At 51.8% G+C, this 24262-nt stretch overlaps 1 protein-coding gene, 1 non-coding gene and 1 pseudogene across 2 annotated transcripts in view; all 3 read left to right on the top strand.

The window, feature by feature from the left end:
* Positions 1-15361: 15361 nt before the first annotated feature.
* Positions 15362-15471, top strand: LOC135274966 (U6 spliceosomal RNA). Its single transcript, XR_010342706.1, has one exon. It is a non-coding gene; the product is annotated as a U6 spliceosomal RNA (small nuclear RNA).
* Positions 15472-16735: 1264 nt separating this feature from the next.
* The window catches only part of SEMA4B (semaphorin 4B), a 28208-nt gene continuing 20681 nt past the window's right edge, over positions 16736-24262 (top strand). Inside the window, exon 1 of the mRNA XM_021674347.2 lies at positions 16736-16871. Coding sequence (XP_021530022.2) covers positions 16736-16871 — 136 coding nt within the window. The remainder of the gene's footprint in view (positions 16872-24262) is intronic.
* On the top strand, positions 17123-23934 carry LOC105724912 (small ribosomal subunit protein eS12-like; annotated as a pseudogene).

The raw sequence follows: 24262 nt of genomic DNA, 5'->3' as shown, positions 1-24262 counted from the left end.
TTCCGGGGACGCAGCGCCGGACCGAGGGTGTGCGCCCGAGACTGCGGGTCCCGAGGGACGGCGCCGGGCCCGCCGAGTCAGGGGACACTACGGAAAGAGCGGCCTCACGAGGGGCAATGCCGGTGCGCTGGCCCTGACCCACTCCAGGTAGGCGCGGGGGGCCCTGGGAGGTAGGAACTCCGGAGGGGAAGGTGGCGGACCAGGCCGAAACCCGCGCAGCCGCCGCCCCCACCCTGCACCTCACCTCCTGCCCGGCCCCTCTCCCCAGAGGGCGCCACCTGAACGCTCGGATGGGCACGGGCGCCCGCGCCGGGGGAGCCTGTTGCCATGGCAGCACAGGAGGCTGGGCCCGCGTTCCCATGGCCACCGGGGGCCTCCGAGCGGCGTTTCTCCACGCGCCGGTGCACCACCCCTACTCCCAAACCCGGGACCTGGCCCTGCGGGGACGTCATTTGGAATTCGGAAAAGGCCTGGGCCCCTGCGCAATGGTCGTAGGTGTGACCTCCGAGTCAGGCCCTAGGTCACGGCCTCTTTCTTCTCACTGAGCACCGAGGTGGGGGATACGGGCCTAGGAGGGGAAGGAAGGTGGGGTCCTGGGAATGAAGTTGCTGTTACGGCTACTCCGAAGCCATTCAGGTCTACAAAGAGGTGCAGGAACCCTGGGTCACCTCGGAAAGGTCATCAAACCCTGCCAACGTTTCCTCACCAGTAGTGTGACTAAGTGATTTGAGTTAAACACTGGAGTCTTCTAAAGGTTGAAATGCCTTAACATTTTGTATGGGAAGCATACAAAGTTAAAAAAAAATTTTTTTCACTGGGTTCCGTGGCTCACCCCTGTAATCCCAGCAATCCCAGCACTTTGGGAGGCCAAGGCGAGTGGATCACAAGGTCAGGAGTTCAAGACCAGCCGGACCAACAGGGTGAAACCATGTCTCTGCTAAAATACAAAATTAGCTAGGCGTGGTGGCCCGCGCCTGTAATCCCAGCTACTCGGGAAGCTAAGGCAGGAGAATCGCTTGAATCCGGGAGGCGGAGATTGCGGTGATCAGAGATCGGCCATTGCACTTCAGCCTGGGCAACAGAGCGAGACTCCTCTCAAAACAAAATTAAACAAAACAAAATTTCCATAATTCCCTAGAACTGGAAAAGATTTAGAAAAATCACCTCGGCCCCACCAGGCACGGTGGCTGATGCCTGTAATCCCAGCACTTTGGGAGACCGAGGTGGGTGGATCACCTGAGATCAGGAGTTCAAGACCAGCCTGGCCAACATGGTGAAACCCCGTCTCTACTAAAAATGCAAAAAAAATTAGCTGGGCGTGGTGGCAGGCACCTGTAATCCCAGCTACTCGGGAGGCTGAGGCAGGAGAATCCCTTGAACCTGGGAGGCCGAGGTTGCAGTGAGCCAAGGTCGTGCCACTGCACTCCAGCCTGGGCAACAAGAGCAAAAGTCCAGGTCAAAAAAAAAAAAAAATCACCTTGACCCATCGCCCTTCATTTTCATAAAGGAAACTGAAGCCAGAGAGATTAAATCACTTCCCAAGATAACAGTGAGTTTGTGGGAAGGTCAGGATTTGAACTCAGTCTCCTGATTCCCAGGCCATGGCTCTTTCTTTTGGTGATTATCCTCCCTCCCTCCCTCCCTCCCTCCCTTCCTTCCTTCCTTCTGTCCCTTCCTTCCTTTGGGTGATTATTCTCCCTCCCTTCTTTCCTTTCTTTCTTCCCTCCCTCCCTCCCTCCCTTCCTCCCTCCCTTCCTTTCTTTGAGACAGAGTCTTGCTGGAGTGCAGTGGCATGATCTTAGCTCACTGCAGCCAGGCTGGAGTGCAGTGGCGTGACCTTAGCTCACTGCAACCTTCACCTCCAGGCTCTAGCGATTCTCCTGCCTCAGCCTCCTGAGTAGCTGGGACTGCAGGTGTATGCCACCATGCCCAGCTACCTTTTGTATTTTTAGTAGAGACAGGGATTACAGGTGTGAGCCACCATGCCCAGTTGATTTTTGTATTTTCGGTAGAGACAGGTTTGGCCAGGCTGGTCCCGAACTCCTGAGCTCAGGTTGAGCTCAGAAGATCCACCCACCTTGGCCTCCCAAAGTGCTGGGTTTGTAGGCGTGAGCTACTGAGCCCGGCCCTTTGGTAGTTAGAGTTTCTGAAGTTCAGGAAAATCTGGGATATGTCTCCTATACCTGGGGCTCAAACTGTTGGTAACAGGCAATCTAAACATGGGGACATTGACTGGGCATGGTGGCTCACACCTGTAATCCCAGCACCTTGGGAAGTTGAGGTGGGCGGATCACTTGAGCTCAGGAGTTTGAGACCAGCCTGGTCAACATGGTGAAACCCCGTCTCTACTAAAAATACAAAAATTAGCCAGGTGTGGTCGTGGGCATCTGTAATTCCAGCTGTTAGGGGGACTGAGGCAGAAGAATCACTTGAACCCGGGGGGCAAAGTTTGCAGTGAGCCGAGATCATGCCGCTGCACTCCAGTCTGGATGATAGAGCAAGACTCTGTCTCAAATAAATAAAATAAATAAAGATGGGGACATTGGCAAGAGTTGAACTGAAGATGGGAAATGGAGGCCTTGGGGAGGGCTGTGTCTCTCTTCCTGCTGCGTAGGTCTCGTGCCTTGATGCTCTTGCTTTTATGTAGTATCCGACTACATTGGACAGGATGGTCCACAATACGTCCCTAGGAACACCATTTCTTCTGAAGCCAGCAAAACTGCTGAGCCTGGAGCTGAGCGAGAAAACCCTTTAGCTTCCGCAAAGCAGGAAAGTGGGATTCTAGTCCCGCGCCGTCAGTGTGGTGCTGTTTCCTTTGAAAAGGATAACAGAAAAGGTGGGGGAAGATCCAGGCAGGAAAACTTGAATGAATCCTTTGGAAAGGATTTGAGACAATCAGCTAGAGCAGAAAACATTTGCTGGGCACCTGCTACTTCGATGTTCTGCCCTGGGCCTGGAGATGAAAAACCTAAGTCAGGCAGGCCTTGTCTCTGTATTCAAGGAGCTTGTAGAAGAGAAGGGAAGAGACGGATGTGATGTGTAATTGAGTGTTTCACTGCAGCATATGAGGTTCTAATAGGAATCTGAGCAGGGTGCAGAGGGAACTCACAGGAGCAACTCTGGAAATTAGTTGAAAGCACCAAGATTCTAGCTTATGCAGCCTGGGAGCACTTCTAGAACTCTGCCAAGTTGGCCCTGGCCACTGTCTTTGTTGGAGACCAAAGAATGAGAGAGCAAAAGTATCTAAAGAAACACTGGGAGCCAGGTGCAGTGGCTCACGCCTGTAATCCCAGCACTTTGGGAGGCCGAGGTGGGTGGATCACAAGGTCAGGAGTTCAAGACCAGACTGACCAATATGGTGAAACCTTGTCTCTACTAAAAATACAAAAATTAGCCGGGCATGGTGGCACCTACCTGTAATCCCAGCTACTTGGGAGGCTGAGGCAGGAGAATAACTTGAACCGGGGAGGCAGAGGTTGCAGTGAGCCGAGATTGCATGACTGTACTCCAGCCTGGGCTATAGAGCAAGACTCCGTCCCAAAAAAAAAAAAATGAAAATAATAATAATAAAAAAGAAATGTGGGCCAGGTATAGTGGCTCATGCCTGTAATCCTAGCACTTTGAGAGGCCAAAGTGGGTGGATTGGTTGACTCTAGGAGTTCGAGACCAGCCTGGACAACATGGTGAAACCTGGTCTCTACAAAAAATACAAAAATTAGCTGAGGGTGGTGGGCCATAGCTGTAGTGTCAGCTATCCAGGGCACTGAGGTGGGAGGGTCACCTGAACCCAGAGAGGTTGAGGCTTCAGTGAGCGATGATCCTGCACAGCATTCCAGCTTGGGCGTGAGACACTGTCTCAAAAAAATAAAATAAAATAAAGAAATGGATGGACACAGTGGCTCACGCCTGTAATCCCAGCACTTTGGGTGGCCAAGGCAGGTGGATCACAAGGTCAGGAGTTCGAGACCAGCCTGACCAACATGGTGAAACCCTATCTCTACTAAAAATACAAAACTTAGCCGGGCATGGTGTCATGCACCTGTAATCCCAGCTATTCAGGAGGCTGAGGCAGGAGAATTGCTTGAACCTGGGAGGTGGAGGTTGTAGTGAGCTGAGATCATGCCATTGCACTCCAGCTTGGGTGACAGAGTGAGACTGTCTCAAAAAAAAAATGTAGCCAGGCGAGGTGGCTCATGCCTGTAATCCTAGCACTTTGAGAGGTCAAGGTGGGTGGATCACCTGAGGTCAGGAGTTCAAGACCAGCCTGGCCAACATGGTAAAACACTGTCTCTACTAAAAATATAAAAAATAGCCAGATGTGGTGGCACATGCCTGTAATCCCAGCTACCCAGGAGGCTGAGGCAGGAGAATCTCTGGAACCTGGGAGATGGAGGCTGCAGTGCGCCAAGATCATGCCACTGCACTCCAACCTGGGTAACAGAGCGAGACGCTGTGTCAAAAAAAAAAAAAAAAAGTATAACAAAATAACCCCCCCCGCCCCCCCCCCACACACACACACACAAGTATATATCAGGATGTGTTTCTCTGGAAAGAAGAGTTTAAAGGATCCCGATAAACTGTGAGCTCTGTGCGGGCAGCAACCATGTCAGTTTTCTTAAACTTGAGCAACGCTTTAGAAGGCAGCAAGAGCACAAGAAATATGTGTTGCATGAATGAAAGAAGGAAGGGAGTGGGGAGGAAGGAAAAGGAGGAAGTGAGCGAAGGAGGAGAGGAGCGAAGGAAGGAACAGGTAGGAAGGAAGGAGGGAAGGAAAGGACAGATGTTTGCTTTTATTATCTGAAGAGGTGGGTGGCTATAACTTGAGACAAAACCTGGTTGAAATTCTGACTATAGGTTGATTATCCATATGGGTTCTGGAGTCAGCAGATCTGGGTTGTGGTCCTAGTCCTGACTTCTCACTTGTGTGACCTTAGCAAGTCCTGGATCCTCTCTGTGCCCCGGTTTCTCACTTCTGAAATGAGAATACAATACAATAACAAATCATCATATGTCACCCTGTTGTGAGAATTAGTGAAATGATTGAATGTAAAAGCTTGGCACAGTCCTCACTTATAGTAGGTGCTCGATAAATATTAATTAGCTCTATAAATGTCAACTTTGATGTAGGTGGAAAGAATTTGCCAAATATTTCATGTCAGGGTTATATAACTATTCCAAACTAAGGTATAATTTCTTTTTCCCTGATAAAGGCTAATAAGTTCCCTGTGTCTGCAGACTAACACACCTTAGAGAAATGGATCTTGACCTTTTCGAGGGGCAGGGAGTGGAGGGCTGGTAGCAAGGAGCTTTTGAAATTAAATGAAAGCTCTGAGTCCCTCTCTCCTGAAATGGTATATCATTCTTGGGGATCACAGCTTCCTGAAGCCCACCCTTGGGGTGAAGGGACTCCCTGCTTTGCTGCACTGCTCACAGGCTATAGTGAAAGAACTCAGGCAGCATGCATAGCAGAGGTGGTTGGGAGGAGCAAGGGGGTGTCATACAAGGGGTTTGTGGAAACCAAAAGGAGATGGCTGGAGACAAACCCACGTGGCCCCTCGGGTGGGTCCCCTTAGAGCCCACTCTCCTGCAAGGGCCAAGCGGGGCTCACTCAGAACCTTGTGGGCTCCACAGTCCATGTGTGGTGCCACCCACCGGCCCCTCATTTACAGGGCGTAATGGTGCTGCAGGGTGGTTGCTGTGTGAAATTCCCTTCAGGGGTGGATCTCTGGTGCCGTCCTCACATGAGCTTTCTGCCAGTGCTGTCTCCTAATACCACTGCTTCAGGGTGGCAAGTGGGCACGCCGCCACAGGTGGTGCATTCCTCAGAACCTCCACCTGGCAAAGCAGGGTGAGAATGCAGTCTACGGAGCCTTAGGAAATCCGTGGCGACCTGTCTGTGCATCCCCACCAGGCTCCTAGTTCCTGCCCACTTTCTGGGATCAGCCACAGAACTAGAGCTAGGCTCTGTCTGACAGCAAGAGTGGCAGCCACCAGGTGACCTGAGGTGATGGGGAAATTCCAGGGCTAGAGAGCCCCTCCTCCCTGGGAAGGAAGAAGCAGAGGGGAGAGCCTTGGGCCTTTGGGAAGGAAGGTTGGCTTCCCGAGGTAGAGGGAGGGCCCTGGCCTGTTCTTTTCCCTCTTAAGGTAATGCCAGGGGTCGAGCTCAGATCGGGATTTTAGAGGGAATAACTCGGTAGCAAATGGGGAGGTAGATTCCTGACTTCATGGGATCTTTGGAACTAGGTCACGCGTGTGTGTGTTTGTGTGTGTCTTGCTCTGTTGCCCAAGCTAGACTGCAGTGATGCCATCATGACTCATTGCAGCCTCCACCTCTCAGGCTCAAACGATCCTTGCACCTCAGCCTTCCAAGTAGCTGGGAGCACAGGAGCACACACACCAACACACCTGGCTAAGTTGTTTTTTTGTGTGTGTTTTTTTAATTTTTATAAAGACGAGGTTTCGCCATGTTGGTCAGGCTGGTCTTGAACTCCCGACCTCAGGTGATCCGCCCACTTTGGCCTCCAAAATGCTTGGATTACAGGCATGAGCCACCTTGCCCGGCCAACACCTGGCTAAGTTTTCATTTATTTTTTGTAGAGACCGGGTCTTCCTATGTTGCCAATCTGGTCTCCCCTGGCCAGGAGAGCGGGTAGAAAGGCAGAGGCAGACAGCGCCTCCTGAACTCTACTGGGGGAGCAGAAAGTGACAGTGGCAACTTCATGTTCTGCCCTGTCAGGGCAGGGACAGGTTGAGCCCTGCTGATTGCCCCACAGCCCTGTGGGGCGGCAGGATCCCCTCCCAGGGAGTGGCCAGCTCAGGCCCCAACAGGCCCCAGTGCGGGTGGTGCTGGGTGTCAGTCTCCTCACCACAGCGGGCACACCTGGGGTTTGGGCTGGGCAGGCCAGTTCTTTCTTCCCGGGAGAATTGCAGCCTCAGCAGCAGCTTTGCAGAAGGTAGCTGAACTTGAGAGAGTACCCAGAAGGGGGTCCTCGGAGATGGGCAGCTAAGGTACTTCAGAGTTGTTGAGGCCATAGGGCAACTTTCAGACGGGAGGTGAACCAGTAACACAGCAATCATGGCATTCTCCACTGAGCACTCCCTACATGCCAGTGCTGCCTGTGGCTTTCTATGTCCTGTCTCCAGCCACCCCAGGAAGTGCTGCTCATAGTACTCCATCTTAGATGAAGAAGCTGAGGTTCAGAGTGATTGTGTCACTTGCTAAAAGTCCACAAAATAACAGAAGGTCGGCCAGGCAAGGTGGCTTATGCCTGTAATCCCAACACTTTGGGAGGCCGAGGCCGGCGGATCACAAGGTCAAGAGATCGAGACCACCCTGGCCAACATGGTGAAACCCCATCTCTACTAAAAATACAAAAATTAGCTGGGCATGGTGGTGGGCACCTGTAGTCCCAGCTACTCAGGAGGCTGAGGTAGGAGACTCGCTTGAATCCGGGAGGCAGAGGTTGCAGTGAGCTGAGATCACACCACTGCACTCCAGCTTGGTGACACAGGGAGACTCCGTCTCACTTAAATAAATAAATAAATAAAATAACAGAAGGTCCTGAATTCGGACAAAAGAACCTGTGGGCTCCACCACTGGATTCTACCACTTCCAGGAGCAAGAAAAACAGGAGGCCAGTAGCGGGGAAAATGGTTTGGGGAATGGAGATGAAGCCATTTATTTATGTTTGTTGCCGGACCCTGGCTAAAATCTGCCAGTGAGTTTTGAAGGCAGTAAGAGTGCTGACCCGGGGTGGATGCCCTCTGCTGCAGAAGGCACTGCCCCAAGGAAGCTCCCAGCCCTGAGGACCTGGCAGCCATTGGCCAACTTCAAAGTATACACAGAGTGTGCCAGCTGGTGTCCCTTCCTCTTCCACATTATTGATGCTGCAGCTGAGCTGCTGCCCAGCCCCTGGAGAGAAGACACCAGCAATGTGCCCAGCCAGGGCAGGGTGGAGAGCTGCAGCTGGAGGCTGGCATAAGAGGGCTTGGGGCTACGAGGGGATGGTGGCAGGGGGCCAAGGCCTGGAGAGCTGAGCTGCAGCCAGTGCATGTCTGTGGGGCCTTGCTCTGGGCAGCCTGCCAGGCAGCACCCGAGGGTGGGGAGGAGCTTGAGTGCTGACCCGGGAGGGGCGGGTGGGACCTTTGGGTTCAAGCTTCACTGGGCTTGGCAGGAGGCCCCTCCCCCACAAGTCGGCAAACAAAGCAATGACTCCCAGAGTAGAACTGTGGGAGCTGGAGAGCCAGGTTCCCCTGGGTGGGAATTAGAGCAGGCAGGCTGACCAGGAGCCTTCTGGCAGGGGCCAGCCATGGACGTGGCCTGCATGCAGCTGGGCAAAGGCTGCACCTATGGATGATTAATGGGTATTGATCACTTGGGAGGCCAAAGGTAGCCTGGACACGGCTGGCACTTGCCCTGTGCCTGCTCCCTGCCTTTTCCCTTTGTACTGGGCAGGGTAGAAAAGCAGCAAGGATGTGCATTCATTTGCTTTATATTTTTAGCCATGCTTCCCTTTATTTTCTTTCCCTTGGAGCTTTTCTTACTACGCTTCATACTCTCTCCCTCTTCTGTAGCTCCTCTCATTTTTTTCTACCCGATCCTACAGGTATCTTCCCCTTTTGGCCTCTTTTTTCCTTCATGATAAAAGTTATAAGATACAAATTTACATACAATAAAATGCACAGATCTTATTTATTTATTATTTTTTTTTGAGACAGGATTTTGCTCTTGTACCCCAGGCTGGAGTGCAAATGACACAGTCTTAGCTCACTGAAACCTCTGCCTCCTGGGTTCAAGCGATTCTCCTGCCTCAGCCTCCTGAGTAGCTGAGATTACAGGCTCCTGCCACCACCCCCAGCTAATTTTTTTTTTTTTTAGATGGAGTCTCATTCTGTCACTGGGCTGGAGTGCAGTGGCACGATCTCAGGTCACTGTAACCTCCGCCTCCTCCGGGTTCAAGAGATTCTCCTGCCTCAGCCTCCCGACTAGCTGGGACTACAGGCACGTGCTATCACACCCAGCTAATTTCTGTATTTTTTAGTAGATGTGGGGTTTTACCATGTTGGCCAGGATGGTCTCCATCTCTTGACTCGTGATCCGCCTGCCTCGGCCTCCCACAGTGTTGGGATTACAGGCGTGAGCCACCATGCCAGGCCTCGCTCCCTCTTCTCTAGTTCCTCTCATGTTTTTCTTCTACTTGATTCTACAGGTATTTTCTTCCCCTTTTGGCCTCTTTTTTTTTCTCATGATAGCAGGTATAAGATAAACATTTACATACAGTAAAATGCACAGATCTTAAGTGTACAGCTTGATACATTTTAACTTTGGATACACTTGGAAAATCATCACCCAGATCATGATACAGAATATTCCTAGGCCGGGTGTGGTGGCTCATGCCTATAATCCCAGCACTTTGGGAGGCTGAGGCAGGCAGATCATGAGATCAGGAATTCGAGACCAGCCTGACTAACATGGTGAAACCCCGTCTCTACTAAAAATACAAAAATTAGCCAGGTGTGGTGGTGGGCACCTATAATCCCAGCACTCGGGAGGCTGAGGCAGGAGAATCGCTTGAACTCGGGAGGCAGAGGTTGCAGTGAGCTGAGATCGCGCCACTGCACTCCAGCCTGGGCTACAGAGCGAGACTCTGTCTCCAAAAAAAAAAGAATATCTCTGTCATCTCTAAAGTTTCCTCATCTGCCTGTGGGGCATGTGTCCACTAGTCTGACATCTCTCACTGTATAGAACTTTCTTTTGGGCCTCTGTGTAGTGGATTCCTGTACACAGTTTCTCTCTCATTCTTGTGCTTCTGTTCTTGTGTGTATGAGAGAGAGAAAAGGGAGGAAAGTTGGTGGGGAGGAGGCACCAGGGCGTGTGAGTATGGACGGTGTGAGCAGAGAAGGGGCCAGCCTTGATGAAGACTTCATTTTGCCCACTTGGGTACGGAGGAAGCAGTGTTTTTCTCTTCATCTCTTATTTTGGTCCTCCCTTTCCAAGCTGTCTCCTGAGCTCTTTATAAACACAGACCTTCTGGCCAAGAAAGACTCGCCAACATCCAAGAGTGGCAAAGGGGAACAGGGGGCAGTGTTGGCTTGGGAGCCGCCCGAGCGCAGGAAGTCCACTCACGGGAGGTTTTTCTCTTGCTGTCCTCCTGTGGTTTCCAGTCGGGGGGGAACACATCAGCACACCAACGGAAGACAGGAGCCCACGAAGACCAAGGCTGCTACACTAGGGGCGTGGATTCCGGGGCTCTTCTCCAGGCCAACAGCTGCAGCATTTTGTAAGCCCTGCGAAGTTCCTACTACAGCGCCATGCAACGGGTGGGGGTTGGAAGACCGAAGTGCTGTCACTGCCCTCAAGAGGCTCAGATTCTTAAGTGGAAAGATTCATACAAAAACACCTAATGACTCTTCACCTACATGGACCCATTTCTGCCACAGTCACATTCATGTTCTTTCTCTCTAGTACACACACATACATATATACACAAGTTTGTTTTCGCTGAATCATTTGAAAGTAACTTGTAGACATCATGACATTTCACCTGTTCTTTATCACACCTGAGAAATGCCATTATCATATGTAAGAAAACGAAGAATGCCCTGATATCATCTAATACGCAGTCCATATTCACATTTCCCCAATTGCTCCATGGCTTTTTTCCCCCCAAGATTCAATCAAGGTTCACATGTTGCTATTGATTTTGTTTAGACAGGCTCTCATTCTGTCGCTTAGGCCAGAGTGCAGCAGCACCATCATGGCTCTCTCTGCAGCTTCGACCTCCTGGGCTTAGGTGATCCTCTCACTGCGGCCTCCCGAGTAGTGGGGTCTACAGGTGTTCACCACGAAACCTAGAGTAATTTTGTATTTTTTGTAGAGATGAGTTTCACCATGTTCCCCAGGGTAGTCTTGAACGTCTGGGCTCAAGCAATCCGCCTGCCTTGGCTTCCCAAAGTGCTGGGATTACAGGTGTGAGCCATCTCGTCTAGCTGCATTTGATTATTATGTCTTTCTAGACTTTTCACCTAAAACTGTCCCCCGTCTGTTTTGCCTGTTACCGGATTGCCCTTTCTGAAGAGTCCAGGCTAGTTGTCTTGTAAAATACCCCTCATTCTGGATGTGTCTGATTATGTCTTCATTATTAGATCTGGGTTACAACACACCTTTGACAAGAATGCTGCAAAATTGATGACGTTTTGTACTATTTTTTTCTTTTTTTGAGACAGAGTCTCTTTATCACCCAGGCTGGAGAGCAGTGGTGTGATCTCAGCTCACTGCAGCCTTGACCTCCCAGGTTCAAGCAGTCCTCCTGCCCCGGCCCTCCAAGTAGCTGGGACTGCAGGCATGCGCCACCATGCCTGACTAATTTCTGTAATTTTTTTAGAGATGTGGTTTTTGCTGTGTCTCCCAGCTGGTCCCAAACCATTGAGCTCAAGCAATCTGCCCGCCTTGGCGTCCCAAAGTGCTAGGATTACAGGTGTGAGCTGCCGGGCCCAGCCAATTTTCTACTGCTTACTGCATTCTATCAGGAGGTAAATTACCCATTACTGTGATGCTACTTTGACTACTTGGTTTAGATGGTGGCCACCGGATCTCTCCCTTAGAGATAAATGTTCTCTTTGGTATTAGAGTAAATCATTTCTGGGACAGACTTGGTTAACATACAGTCTCCTAACAATCTTCCACCCAGTGTTTCTCATTCACTGATGATCCTTGCTTGAATCTAGATTTTCTATCATCATTTCTTCTACATTATTATTATTTTTTTATTTTTTATTTTATTTTATTTTATTTTTTTAAAGATGGGGTTTCACCATGATGGCCAGGCTGGTCTTGAACTCCTGACCTCAGGTGGTCCACCCACCTCAGCTTCCCAAAGTGCTAGGATTACAGGCGTAAACCACCATGCCCGGCCTTCTTCTACATTATTAACCAACATTTTTTGGTAAAGGAAAGCTTCCTTTTCACCCCTTAATTTTTTTTCTCTCTCTCTTTGAATTTCACTGTGGACTAGTGGATTTTTAAAAATTTAATGTATTAATCCACTACATCATTACTTCATTATGCTTTTAATGCTCAAATTGGTCATCAAGCTGGTCCCTGTCTTTTTTTTACTTTTTTGAGATGGAGTCTCACTCTGTTGCCCAGGCTGGAGTACAATGGTATGATCTTGGCAACCTCCGCCCCCCACAGGTTCAATTGATTTTCATGCCTAAGCCTCCCGAGTACCTGGGATTATAGGAGTCTGCCACCACACCCAGCTAATTTGGCATTTTTTAGTAGAGACAGGGTTTCACCACGTTGGTCAGGCTGGCCTCAAACTCCTGACCTCATGTGATCCATCCACCTTGGCCTCCCAAAGTGCTGGGATTACAGCATGAGCCACCACACCCAGCTTCCTATGTCCTTTTGATATGACCTCATTAGTCTCTGATCACTGCTTTCTGGCCCAACAAAATGTCCCATGTTTACATTACACTTTCCCTTACATTCACCCAAAGAATCTTGGTTCCTCTTATCAGAGAGTAGGATTAGGAAATGAAGATTGGCTGGGGTACCGTGGCTCATGCCTGTAATCTTAGCACTTTGGGAGGTTGAGGTGGGTGGATCACTTGAGCCCAGGAGTTCCAGACTAGCTTGGGCAGCATGATGAAACCTCTGCTCTACAAAAAATACAAAAATTAGCTGGGTGTGGTGGTGCATGCCTGTAGTCCCAGCTACTTGGAAGGCTCAAGTGGGAGGATCGCCGTAGCCTGGGAGGTGGAGGTTGCAGTGAGCCAAGATCTTGCCAGTGCACTCCAGTCTGGGTGACAGAGCGAGACCCTGTCCCAATAAAAAAGAAAAAAGGGAAACCGAGATCTAGGTGCTCAATCTGCTCACCCAATATTTTTATCAATAGCTTGAATAAAGGCATAAGAACTGCTTACCATGTTTACAGATGATTCAAAACTGAGAGGGGAAACTGATGTATGATAATATAATCAGTTTTCTTTCTCTTTTTTTCTCTTTTTCTTTTTGAGAATGAGTTTCACTCTTGTTGCCCTGGCTGGAGTGCAATGGCACACTCTCAGCTCACCGCAATCTCTGCCTTCCAGGTTCAAGTGATTCTCCTGCCTCAACCTCCTGAGTAGCTGGGATTACAGGCATGCACCACCATGCCTGGCTAATTTTGTATTTTTAGTAGAGATGGGGTTTCTTTTTTTTTTTTTTTTTTTGAGACAGAGTTTCGCTCTTGTTACCCAGGCTGGAGTGCAATGGCGCGATCTCAGCTCATCGCAACCTCCGCTTCCTGGGTTCAGGCAACTCTCCTGCCTCAGCCTTCTGAGTAGCTGGGACTACAGGCACACGCCACCATGCCCAGCTAATTTTTTGTATTTTTAATAGAGACGGGGTTTCACCATGTTGACCGGGATGGTCTCGATCTCTTGACCTCGTGATCCACCCGCCTCGGCCTCCCAAAGTGCTGGGATTACAGGCGTGAGCCACCGCGCCCGGCCCGAGATGGGGTTTCTTTATGTTTGTCAGGCTGGTCTCAAACTCCTGACCTCAGGTGATCCGCCTGCCTCGGTCTCCCAAAGTGCTGGGATTATAGGCATGAGCCACTGTGCCCGGCCTAGAATCAGTTTTCAACATGACCTCAATGGGATGACATCTGAGCCAGAACCAATAGATTTAAAAGAGGTAATTATGAAGTCCTGTGCTTAGATTGAAAAAGTTAATGACATGACTTCAGGGTTGGTAAACTCTTTCCTTTCTTTCTTTCTTTTTTTTTTTTAAAGACAGGGTTTCACCATGTTGGTCAGACTGGTCTTGAACTCCCGACCTCAGGTGATCCGCCCGCCTTGGCCTCCAGAGTGCTTGGGTTATAGGCGTGAGCCACCATGCCTGGCCCAGGGTTGGTAAACTCTTTACTGGACCAAAGTTGATATAAAAAAATAGTTGTGGTCATCAGCTGACATGAGTCAGCAGTATTCTGTGACTCAAGTGGCATTCATTCATTCATTCATTCGGCCAGTATTTATTGAGGTTCTGCTTACCATGTGCCAGGCACTGTTCTAGAGGCTTGAGGTATAATACTCAACAAACCAAATAAGCAAAAATCTCTGCCCTTCCAGTCAGCATTCTGGGGGAGGTGGAATGTCAGACAATAAAGAAAAACCCTAACTAATTAATCCTATCGTATGTTACTCAGTGATGAGTGCTCTGAGAAAATATCTCAAGGTATTTTTAAGGAGATAAGGGGCATATGAGGAGGAAGTTCAGATTCTTTAAGGTGATAAATGAGCAAAGCTTTGAAGGAAGCAAGGGACTCAGTCCTGTGGTTATCTGGGGTGAGAATGTGCCAGGTGAAGGAGCAGCCAGGCCAAAGTCTGCTGTGTTCAGGCTACTGCACATGAACCTGGGGTGGGAGAGTGAGGGAAGAGGAGGAGAGGATGCAGTGGCACCGCTGGTGGGGATGACATAGGGCTTTGCAGACCACTGCAAGTAAGGTCCTTCTCAATGAGCTGGGGAACCATTGGAGGATTTTGCAGAGGAAATCCCTGGCCTGGCTTGTGTTTTAAAGACTCACTCAGCTGCTGTGTTGAGAATAGATTGTAGGGGAACCAAGGAGGAATTGGGGAGAACAGTTAGAGGCCCTTGCTGTAACTGGGAGAAAGAGGGTGGTGCTTGGGCCCCAGGGAGCTGGGAAGTGGTCAGATTGTAGATTTGCTAATGGACTGGATGTGAAGAGTGAGAGAATGAGAGGAACCAAGGGTTTTGGCCTGAGCAACTGAAAGATGGAATTGCCATTAAATGAGATGGGGAAGGCTGTAGGTGAAGCACATTGAGGAGAAAGGGGATAGATCCGGAGCTTAGTTTGGGATGCGTTGGGTTTGAGATGCTTTTCAGACAGCCAAGTAGAAATGTTGAGGCCATATGGAGTGAAGGGCTGAGCAGGGCTGGACTGGGCTGCAGACAGAAGTTCGGGTATCTCTGGCTGTAGGTGGATTGACTCCATTTAGAGTAAAGCATCCAAACCTGGGCAGTAGTAGCACTATGGGTGCTTGGTGCTGTCCACATCGTACGTGGAATTCTGTGTCCTCCCTTTAAAAGGGAAGCTACTAGCCTGCACCATGTCACAGGAGGGTGTCGTCAGGATGGTGGAGGTGCAGAAATCATGGAGCATGAGGAAGCGTAGCTGCAGGAAAGGAGATCTGGGACCATGTGGGTGCTGTGCCCACCCTCTTGGCAGCACCCCTGTTGTGGGAGCAGATGTGGCAGACCCCGGAAGTGGGGAGGAGAGGAAAAAGGTGCTGTGAAGAGGCTGATTCGGGCTGGGGGTGAAGAGGAGCTTTCCTGCAATTACAGCAAATTTATGGAGTGCTTGCTTCAGCAGCACAGATACTAAAATTGGACCGATACAGGTAAGATTAGCACGGCCCCTGTGCAAGGATGACAAGCAAATTTATGGAGAGATGGTCTCTACTGCTGTGGAAATAGCTAGCCGGGGCTTTCAAGTTTCTTCTGCACTCTAACTACAGGAGGAACTACTACATCTTTCTGTAATGCTGTGCGCACTTAGGAAAGGCGGAAGTCGCTTTCCCAAAATTACTTATCCGTTGACATTATTACTCTTAGATAGTTTCTGGGTTTTCTTTGTTTCTTAATGCTGTTGGGATCCACTAAATTGATTTCAGAATCCGATAATGGTCCAGGCTGCAGCTGGAAATCCCTGGTCTCAGCAGAGCTGGGCTCCCCACGTGGAGATGTTAGGAGCCAGGAGGATTTCGGGTGGGTGCCTCTGAGCTTCCACTCCAGTCTTGAGGTGGGGGGCCTTTCCACTGCCTGGCCATGTGCAGGTTGTGAAGGTCTCACGTCCTCAGCAGTATATTAAATCCTGTTATCCAGCTTAAGCTCATCTTGTCCTTCCACCACCCGAGGGGCTTCGCGTGGACAAAATTCTAAGCGTGGACAAGCCCGTAGGGTAGCTAGACTAAGCGCTGAGCTTGTAGTGAATGCCCAGCCATGACTTGCAGTGGATTGACCTGTGCAAAAATTAGACTCTCCAGCAGCTAGCCCCGGTGTCAGGACGAGCTCGGCCGAGTTCATTTGGTTGCAGGAGCAAGAGGGGTCGCCAGGAGCAAGGGGGGAAGACCAAGGCCTGATCCCCTCCCCTCCACTCTCCCAGCGCGTAGTGGAGAGACGCGGCGTGTCCGCAAACCAACGCCGCTAGCAGAGGGTCCCAGAGAAGCCGGAAGGGGCCGGGGCCGGGCCCGGGCGGCAATGGGAGGGTCTGAGCGGTGAGCGCGGGGAGCTAGGGGTCGCTTCCGTCCGCATCCCAGCGCTCCGGCAGCCGCGGCTACCGATCCCAGGCTTGGCTCCCAGCGGCCGCCCCAGCCCCCCGCCCCCCACGCTGCCGCCCCTCGCGCGGCCGGGAAAGGGGAAGGGGGAAGGGGAAAGGGGCCGGCCGGGCTCACCGCGACTTCCTCCTTCGGCCCCGCCCCCCGCCGCTGGTGGGCGAGCTCCGTGCGAGCCGAGGCTGCGGGGCCGGCGCTGGCGGGAGGACGGCAGCACCCAGCCGAGAGGCTGCGTTCAGGGCTCACGTAACCCCGTTTCCCACCTCCCGCCCCCCAGGTCCGGGGCGACTCGGGGGCAGACTGCGGGCGCGGAGCTGCCGCTGCGATTCCAGCCGAGCCACCTGAGCCCGAGCCGCGGGACACCGGCGCTCCTGCTGTCTAAGGGCTGCGCGCCGCGATGGGCCCGGGGAGCTGGTCCGCTGCCCCGCTGGGCGTGCTGCCGCCGCTGAGTCTCCTGCTGTTGCCGCTTCTGCTGCTTCTGCTGCCGCAGCCTCCGACCTGGGCGCTCAGCCCCCGGATCAGCCTGCCGCTGGGTGAGTGCTGGGGCCGGGGGAGAAGGGCTTCTGGGACCAGCCTCGTGCGGAGGCGGCCGTGACAAAGGACGGAGGAGGGGACCTGTCGGAGGCACGGGGGCCATTAGGACCCGTTCCCTTGTCGAAGCGCTGCGGGGACGGAGGGAGAGGAGAGGAGAGCTGGGGGGCCGCGGGCCCCTTTCTTCAGTTTTCTTTCTGGGCAGGGAGGGGGTCTCGCCCGCTTTGTCGTCCCGGCAAGTCCCCGTAGGAGTATGCACTTTCCGCGGGGTCCGCCGCCCATTTGCTTGTCTTTGATGCTGACCAGAGCCGACCGCGGTGCCGCCCCCGAGGACGGCTCGGGTAGAGGGAGGCCCGTGCTTGCCGTCCTATAAACACTGGGGTTCTGGTATTCCTAGCAAGTCGCTGCAGGGCCCGGAGCTGTGGTGGGGCGGGCGGGTGCCCGATCCTCCCTCTCCACCCCTCCACCCCTCGCTGGCCAGTGCAGCCCCAAGCCCCAGCATGGAGAGACCTCCAGGCCCTGAGAGCGGCCAGACTGCGGATGGGGGCAGCTCTGGGCGCGATCCCTCTTCAGAGTGACCTGGGAGTAGCATCCTGGCGGGCTGGGTTCCTGGCCTGGAGCTCACATCTGTGGCCACTGCCTGTTTCAGCCCTCCGCCCTTCCCTCTCCTCTTCCCTTCCATCGGGTTGCTTCTCCAGCTCTTCTTGGGGCCCTTGGGCTTTGGATTCAGAGGGTCCTGGATCCCAAGCCCATTTCTTCCACTGGGCAAGTACGTGCCTTCTGCTCCCAGTGTCCCACTTTCCTCATCTGAAAATAGGCAGCGTCGTAGGTGCCTGGCGAGGTGTGTTACTGGGGATGAGGTTTACAAGTGCCCGACAGATGTCATATCTGCAGGCCCTTTAACTCATGGGTTGCAATATTGTCTGAACTGGAGTAAAGCATGTATAAATGAGAGGCTACAGACTGAAGCTTACCAGACTTCCATCTCCTCACAGTATCCCACCCCTGAAAGCATCCTATTTACAAAAAGAAATTGTAGAATCAGCACTTAAATTAAGGCAGGGCCTTAGCGGCTCAAGTCACCCTATCTGAGCCCCTCTGTGAAATATTGCAGATGACCTGAGTTCAAATGCTACCTCAGCCACTTAGTAACCATGTGACCTTGAGCAGCCTCTCTGTGAAATATTGCAGATGACCTGAGTTCAAATGCTACCTCAGCCACTTAGTAACCATGTGACCTTGAGCAGGCTACTTAAATTAAGGCAGGGCCTTAGCGACTCAAGTCACCCTATCTGAGCCCCTCTGTGAAATACTGCAGATGACCTGAGTTCAAATGCTACCTCAGCTACTTAGTAACCATGTGACCTTGAGCAAGCACTAAACTTGCACAACTTTTGGGGCACATCTCGATATACTAGCATGTTCATCCCCTAAGCCTTCTTTCTGGGCTTCCTCCTGGCCCTCACACCCACCTCCCCCTCTTACCTACGTGCAGGTCCTAGGCTGGCTGAGAGTCCCAGAGGGGAAAGCCCTGGTAACTGAATGGGTCACCCTTGAGCGTGGCCTGAGGCTGTTTCCTGCCTCATCCCAGGGGGCTCATTAGATGTTCCTGGCAGAGTGCCTATCCTTGAGCACTTCATCTGTAAAACAGAGAAAATAATAGCACCTACCTCAAGGTAGTGAGGATTAAATCAGCTCCTGTTTGAAAAGTCCTTAGGATGGGGCCTGGTACAGGAACCGCTGAATGAGTGTTACCTATCATTCTTGTTATGCATTCAGCTCAGATCTGAGGCGATTCTGCCTGGGGTTAGGACACAGTTGAGCCCCTTGGGTACTCCGGCTTGTGAAGTCAGGAGGAACAGGTGGGACCGGCCCCAGGCCTGCTGCTCTGCTGCTTCAACTCCCTTTGCCGTCAGACCCTCTGGGTTTTGGGAGAAGGCAAGGTGAGATGGGGACACATGCTCCAATGGACTCCACTTACAGCCTTGGGAAAGCTGGGCTAGCTCAGGGTCCATGTCAAAAGGCAGTAGGTTTCGTGTCCAGCTCTGGAACTGGATGGGACAATCACAGGGTAGTTAGAAGGCAGAACTGGGGAGCAGTGAGGGGAATTGAGAGGACCTGCTTCCTGAGGAGCAGCTAGAACACTTGGTTATTAATACCCACGCAGCTGCAGACCTGGCCCACTTCTGCAGGCCTGTGACTGCTCCCAGGCTTCTCTCACAGCTGCATTCACCTGTCAGGGCTGCCGGGGGCAGGCGTGCATTGTACCAAGGTGCCCAGCTCAGGGTGGGAGGATCTGAAATGCAGTCCACATTCAGCTCTCCAACCTGGGAATCCTGGAGCAAAAGACCCCTTCTGCTTTGTGTTCTTGGGGCTGGGTCCGCCCAGAGGGGCCTCTTTTTCCGGTCCCACCAAAGCCCTGGCATAGTGTAGCAGCACCCAGCTACCTGAACTTGTGAGCATGTATCTACACTTGACTGAGTTCCACTGTGCCCTGGAGTGCCCTCTTTCTGGGCTTCCTCCTGGCCCTCACACCCACCTCCCCCTCTTACCTACGTGCAGGTCCTAGGCTGGCTGAGAGTCCCAGAGGGGAAAGCCCTGGTAACTGAATGGCTCACCCTTGAGCGTGGCCTGAGGTGGTTTCCTGCCTTATCCCAGGGGGCTCATTAGATGTTCCTGGCAGAGTGCCTATCCTGGGCAGGCTCGTGGTGACCATGGGATGCCAGGCCCAGGGCCCTAGTGCCCTCCCTCACATGCCTCTTAGGAGAAAAGGTCATAGAATTGGAGATCACACAGCCCCTTTCCTCCACCACTGACTCCTCTACTGAATTCCCACCCTGCCCCACAAGGACCCAGATGCCTGGCGACAGTGGGGCTGTGTCTGTGGTTTCAAACAAAATCCCTTGAAGTGGAGCATCCAGCTTGCCTTGTATCTGGGGTCCTTCATGGGGAACCCTAACTATTGTTGATGAACAGCACATTCCTGGGGTGCTTAAGATGCAGGGGGCTGATTTGTGGCCTCGCCTAGTGGCCAGTAGTGGGAGGAGAATGGGAGGACAGTCACTGAGGGCTCCTCAGTCAGCTGAAAGTCTCTGACAGGAATGCTTCAGGGCCGGGCGCGGTGGCTCACGCCTGTAATCCCAGCACTTTGGGAGGCGGGTGGATCACGAGGTCAAGAGATCGAGACCATGGTGAAACCCCGTCTCTACTAAAAATGCAAAAAATTAGCTGAGCATGGTGGTGCGTGCCTGTAATCCCAGCTACTCAGGAGGCTGAGGCAGGAGAATTGCCTGAACCCAGGAGGCGGAGGTTGCGGTGAGCCGAGATCGCGCCATTGCACTCCAGCCTGGGTAACAAGAGCGAAACTCTGTCTCAAAAAAAATAAAAAATAAAATAAAATAAAAATTTAAAAAAAAAGGAATGCTTCAAAGAAGCGTGTGGAATTTGGGCTTTCTTGCGTTGGGACTACCAAACATACCTGCTCCCATGCCCCTCCACAGTCTTTTTGGGCCCCCTTGTTTGGACATTTAAAGGGAGTTATTATTATTATTAGTTGTTTTTTGTTTGTTTTGTTTTGAGGCTGAGTTTCGCTCTTGTCTCCCAGGCTGGAGTACAATGGCATGATCTTGGTTCACCTCAACATCTGCCTCCCGGGCTCAAGCAATTCTCCTGCCTCAGCCTCACCATGTCTGGCTCTTTTTTTTTTTTTTTTTTTTTGTATTTTTAGTAGAGATGGGGTTTCTCCATGTTGATCAGGCTGCTGGTCTTGAACTTCAGACCTCAGGTGATCCGCCTGCCTCTGCCTCCCAAAGTGCTGGGATTACAGGCGTGAGCCACCACACGCAGCCTATTATTATTTTTCTGAGATGGAGTTTCGCTCTGTTGCCCAGGCTGGAGTGCAGTGGATCCATGTCAGCTGATTATAGCCTCCACCTCCCAGGTTCAAGCAATTCTGCCTCAGCCTCTCGAGCAGTTGAGACTACAGGTGCCTGCCACCATGCCTAGCTAATTTTTGTATTTTTGTAGAGATGGGATTTTACCATGTTGGTCAGGTTGGTCTCGAACTCTTGACCTCAGGTGATCCACCCATCTTGGCCTCCCAAAGTGCTGGGATTACAGGTATGAGTCACTGTGCCCAGCCTTAAAGGGAGTTATTAATTTCCTCTGCCCCAGAAGTGCCAGGCAGGAAAGCTCTGGACGCAGTATTTCTGAACCAGATTGGACAGAAATCTGTAGGCCTATAAACTGCGGTCAACAAAACCCCATTGAGCAGAGAGAATGAGGCATTTGGCACAAATCAGCTGCTTGCCCTCTGACCTTGGAGCAGGCAGCCAGCGTCAAGGCTGCCCTGAGAGGCTCTGATGCTGGCCGCCTGTGAGCCCTCACCCTGGTTACTGGCTTCTCTACTTGACGTGGCTTCAGCTGGACATGAGCCTTTGTCTCCATTTCTGTCCTGTGCGCTGGCATCTCTCTGACTCTGCAGAGGCAAGTGGAAAGCACTCTAACTGTGGATGCCCAGAACCTGGCTTTGTAAAGTAGCCTGCCACCTTACTAACTGCACAACCTGGGGCAAGCTCCTGGCCATCTCCAGGCCTGTGTTCACATGAGCAAGATAGGAATACTGCAGGACCCATCTCCACAGTGTTCTGAGAGGATTACATGAGATAACGGATGTTAAGTGTTTGGCACAGTACCTGGCACGTGAAAGGTAGCAGCTTCTGCTCTGCTGCGCTAGAAATCCCTGCGGGCCTTGCTTGGTGAGGTTATTTGCATCCCTTTGGTGCACCCTGTCTGAGCATGGGTGGTCTGCAGGCCCTCTGCTAGGTGCCAGGCCTGCCGGACTTAGCCCCTACCCTGGTAGAAAAAACAAAGCAAGGCCCCGGGGCTGATTGGAGGTCATTATCAGGGGTCCTGCTTCATTATAGCCCTGTTTTTGAGTGCTCCTGGTTCAGCCTTTTCAAAGGCCTCTTTTGCCTGAAGAACTACCTCTGTATGGACTGGACCATGCCCCTCCCTGCCTGCCCCTCCCTGCCTGCCCCTCACTGGTTCTACTCTGCCTTCTGCATAACCCACATCCAGCTGGTGTTGAACCCAAGAAAGCACTAAACTTGCACAACTTTTGGGGCACGTCTCGATATACTAGCATGTTCATCCCCTAAGCAAGAGACAGGGTGGCACAGGGCCTGGAAGAAAAGCTAGACTTGGGTCATGCCATCACTCCTTCATCTTCTTAGAGCCTGTCACCCTCACTCCACCCCCATGGGTGCTCAGGCTGGTGCAGGACTCAAGGGGCCTCTGATGCAGCCCTCCCTGGGGATCAGGGGAGGAGGAACACCTCGAGACTGCTATGGTCGAGGCCTGCCCTCCCTCAGATGAGCTTTTTGGGAAGTCTGCTCCCTTGGACTGCATTTGCCATGCTTCTCCCAGCTGGTCCACCCTGCCCCTCCTCTTTCTATTCTGCCTCCCTTTGCTGGGAGCACGACAGCTATCCTGTCTGTAAGATAAGACAAAAGCCTGGTGACTTTTTCCCTGTCAACGCTGAGTCATGCAGAGGTGGAGCCTCAGGCTCGGGTACATTCAAGATTCGGCTTCACCGGTAACCCACCGCCATAGCCAAGGAAGGCATTGCTGCTGGAGGTGTAATGGACGTTAATACTGGAGGTGTAATGGACGTTTACACGAGGTGCTGAAGACCGCCCTCATCCACCGTGGCCTAGCACATGGAATTCGAGGAGCTGCCAAAGCCTTAGACAAGCGCCAAGCCCATCTATGTGTGCTTGAATCCAGCTGTGATGAGCCTATGTGTGTCAAGTTGGTAGAGGCCCTTTGTGCTGAACACGAAATCAACCTAATTAAGGTTGATGACAACAAGAAACAAGGGGAATGGGTAGGCCTCTGTGAAACTGACAGAGCCAGAAACCCGTAAAGTGGTTGGTTGCAATTGTGTAGTGATTAAGGACTATTGCAAGAAGTCTCAGGCCAAAGATAGCATCAAACAGTACTTCACATGTAAGAAAGGAATTAAAAATGGCTCAAAAAGAAAAAAAGCCTGGTGCCCACAGTGGCGCTATACTTGCAGCTCACCTTTAACGCTCTTCTAGGCCCTGAATGCTGGACATTAAAGGCTGGCTCCTGCGCTGCGGCAGAGATGGTCACAGAAGGGTAGTGACTGCAGAGTGATCCGCAGAGGTGGAGGGTGTTGTCTGAGTGCTAGAGTTCTGCCTCCCAGGCCTGTGATCTGACCTGTTGTGCATGGAAGCTGTGTTCTGCACTCCTGGATCCATCTGGAAGCCCATCCTGGAGCCTAGCAGGCTTCAGAGAGGTGGGGGGCCTGCAGCAAGGTGGTTTCAGTGGGGATGGTAGGTAGGAGACAGAAACCATCATTTTACCGTACTCCTAAAGAGAAGCCAAATTCGCCAACCTGTGTCCTCTTTTTTGGCCTCTTTTGGCATTTCCTCCAGGAGGGGGGCCAACAGGAAGAGCAAAGCAAAGCAAAGCGGCCACTGCGGTACCCTCCCTGCATGCCAGGAACTACTGGTGGATGTGGAGGTGAACTGCTTTATCTCACCCAGATGAGGAGACTGAAGCTTGGTGAAGCTAACTCACTATTGAGGTCATGCAGCTAGAAGAGTTTGGGACCAAGCCTTGGGCCAAAGTTCTTGATTCAGCAACCACTTTCTTTCCCTTAGAACAGCTGCTTCCTTCTTCACCTGTGAGTCGTACAAAAGCAGCAAAATGACCTGGCTCAGCCCTTGAATAATTGCAGGTTATACATTTCCATCTGGTAAAGAAATCTATTGAGGTCAGCCTCTGGACAGGGCAAGGGATCCAGCCGAGGCCCCTGGTGGCATGACTGTGGTTGGAAATAAGGCAGACCTGGCAGAGTTGGCCAGGAATGTGTGCTCAGGAGACTGGGGCACACGCCTCAGACAGAAGTTTACAAACCGAGGGGTAGTGGGCCACAGCCAGCCTGGAGATATATTTTGTTTGGCCTCCAAGTTCTATAGAAAATTTTTAAATATGCTGGGTGTGGTGGCTCACACCTGTAATCACAACACTTTGGAAGCCCAAGGCAGGTGGATCACCTGAGGTCAGGAGTTCGAGACCAGCCTGACCAACATGGTGAAACCCCATCTCTACTAAAAATTAGCTGGGCTTGGTGGTGGGCACCTGTAATCTCAGCTAGGCTGAGGCAGGAGAATCACTTGAACCCAGGAGGCAGGGGTTGCAGTGAGTTGAGATTGCACCATTGTACTCCAGCCTGGGCAACAAGAGTGAAACTCTATCTCAAAAAAAAAAAAATTGTAATTAGTTGCTGACATTTCAAACTTAAAAAATTTTGGCCAGGTGTGGTGGCTCACGCCTGTAATCCCAGCACTTTGGGAGATCGAGG

Source organism: Aotus nancymaae, unplaced genomic scaffold (assembly GCF_030222135.1).
Source record: "Aotus nancymaae isolate 86718 unplaced genomic scaffold, 86718_ANA_hifiasm-v0.15.2.pri h1tg000014l, whole genome shotgun sequence".
Classification (NCBI taxonomy): domain Eukaryota; kingdom Metazoa; phylum Chordata; class Mammalia; order Primates; family Aotidae; genus Aotus; species Aotus nancymaae.
The sequence above is the reverse complement of the archived record's forward strand: the minus strand, read 5'-3'. Positions and strand labels throughout refer to the sequence as shown.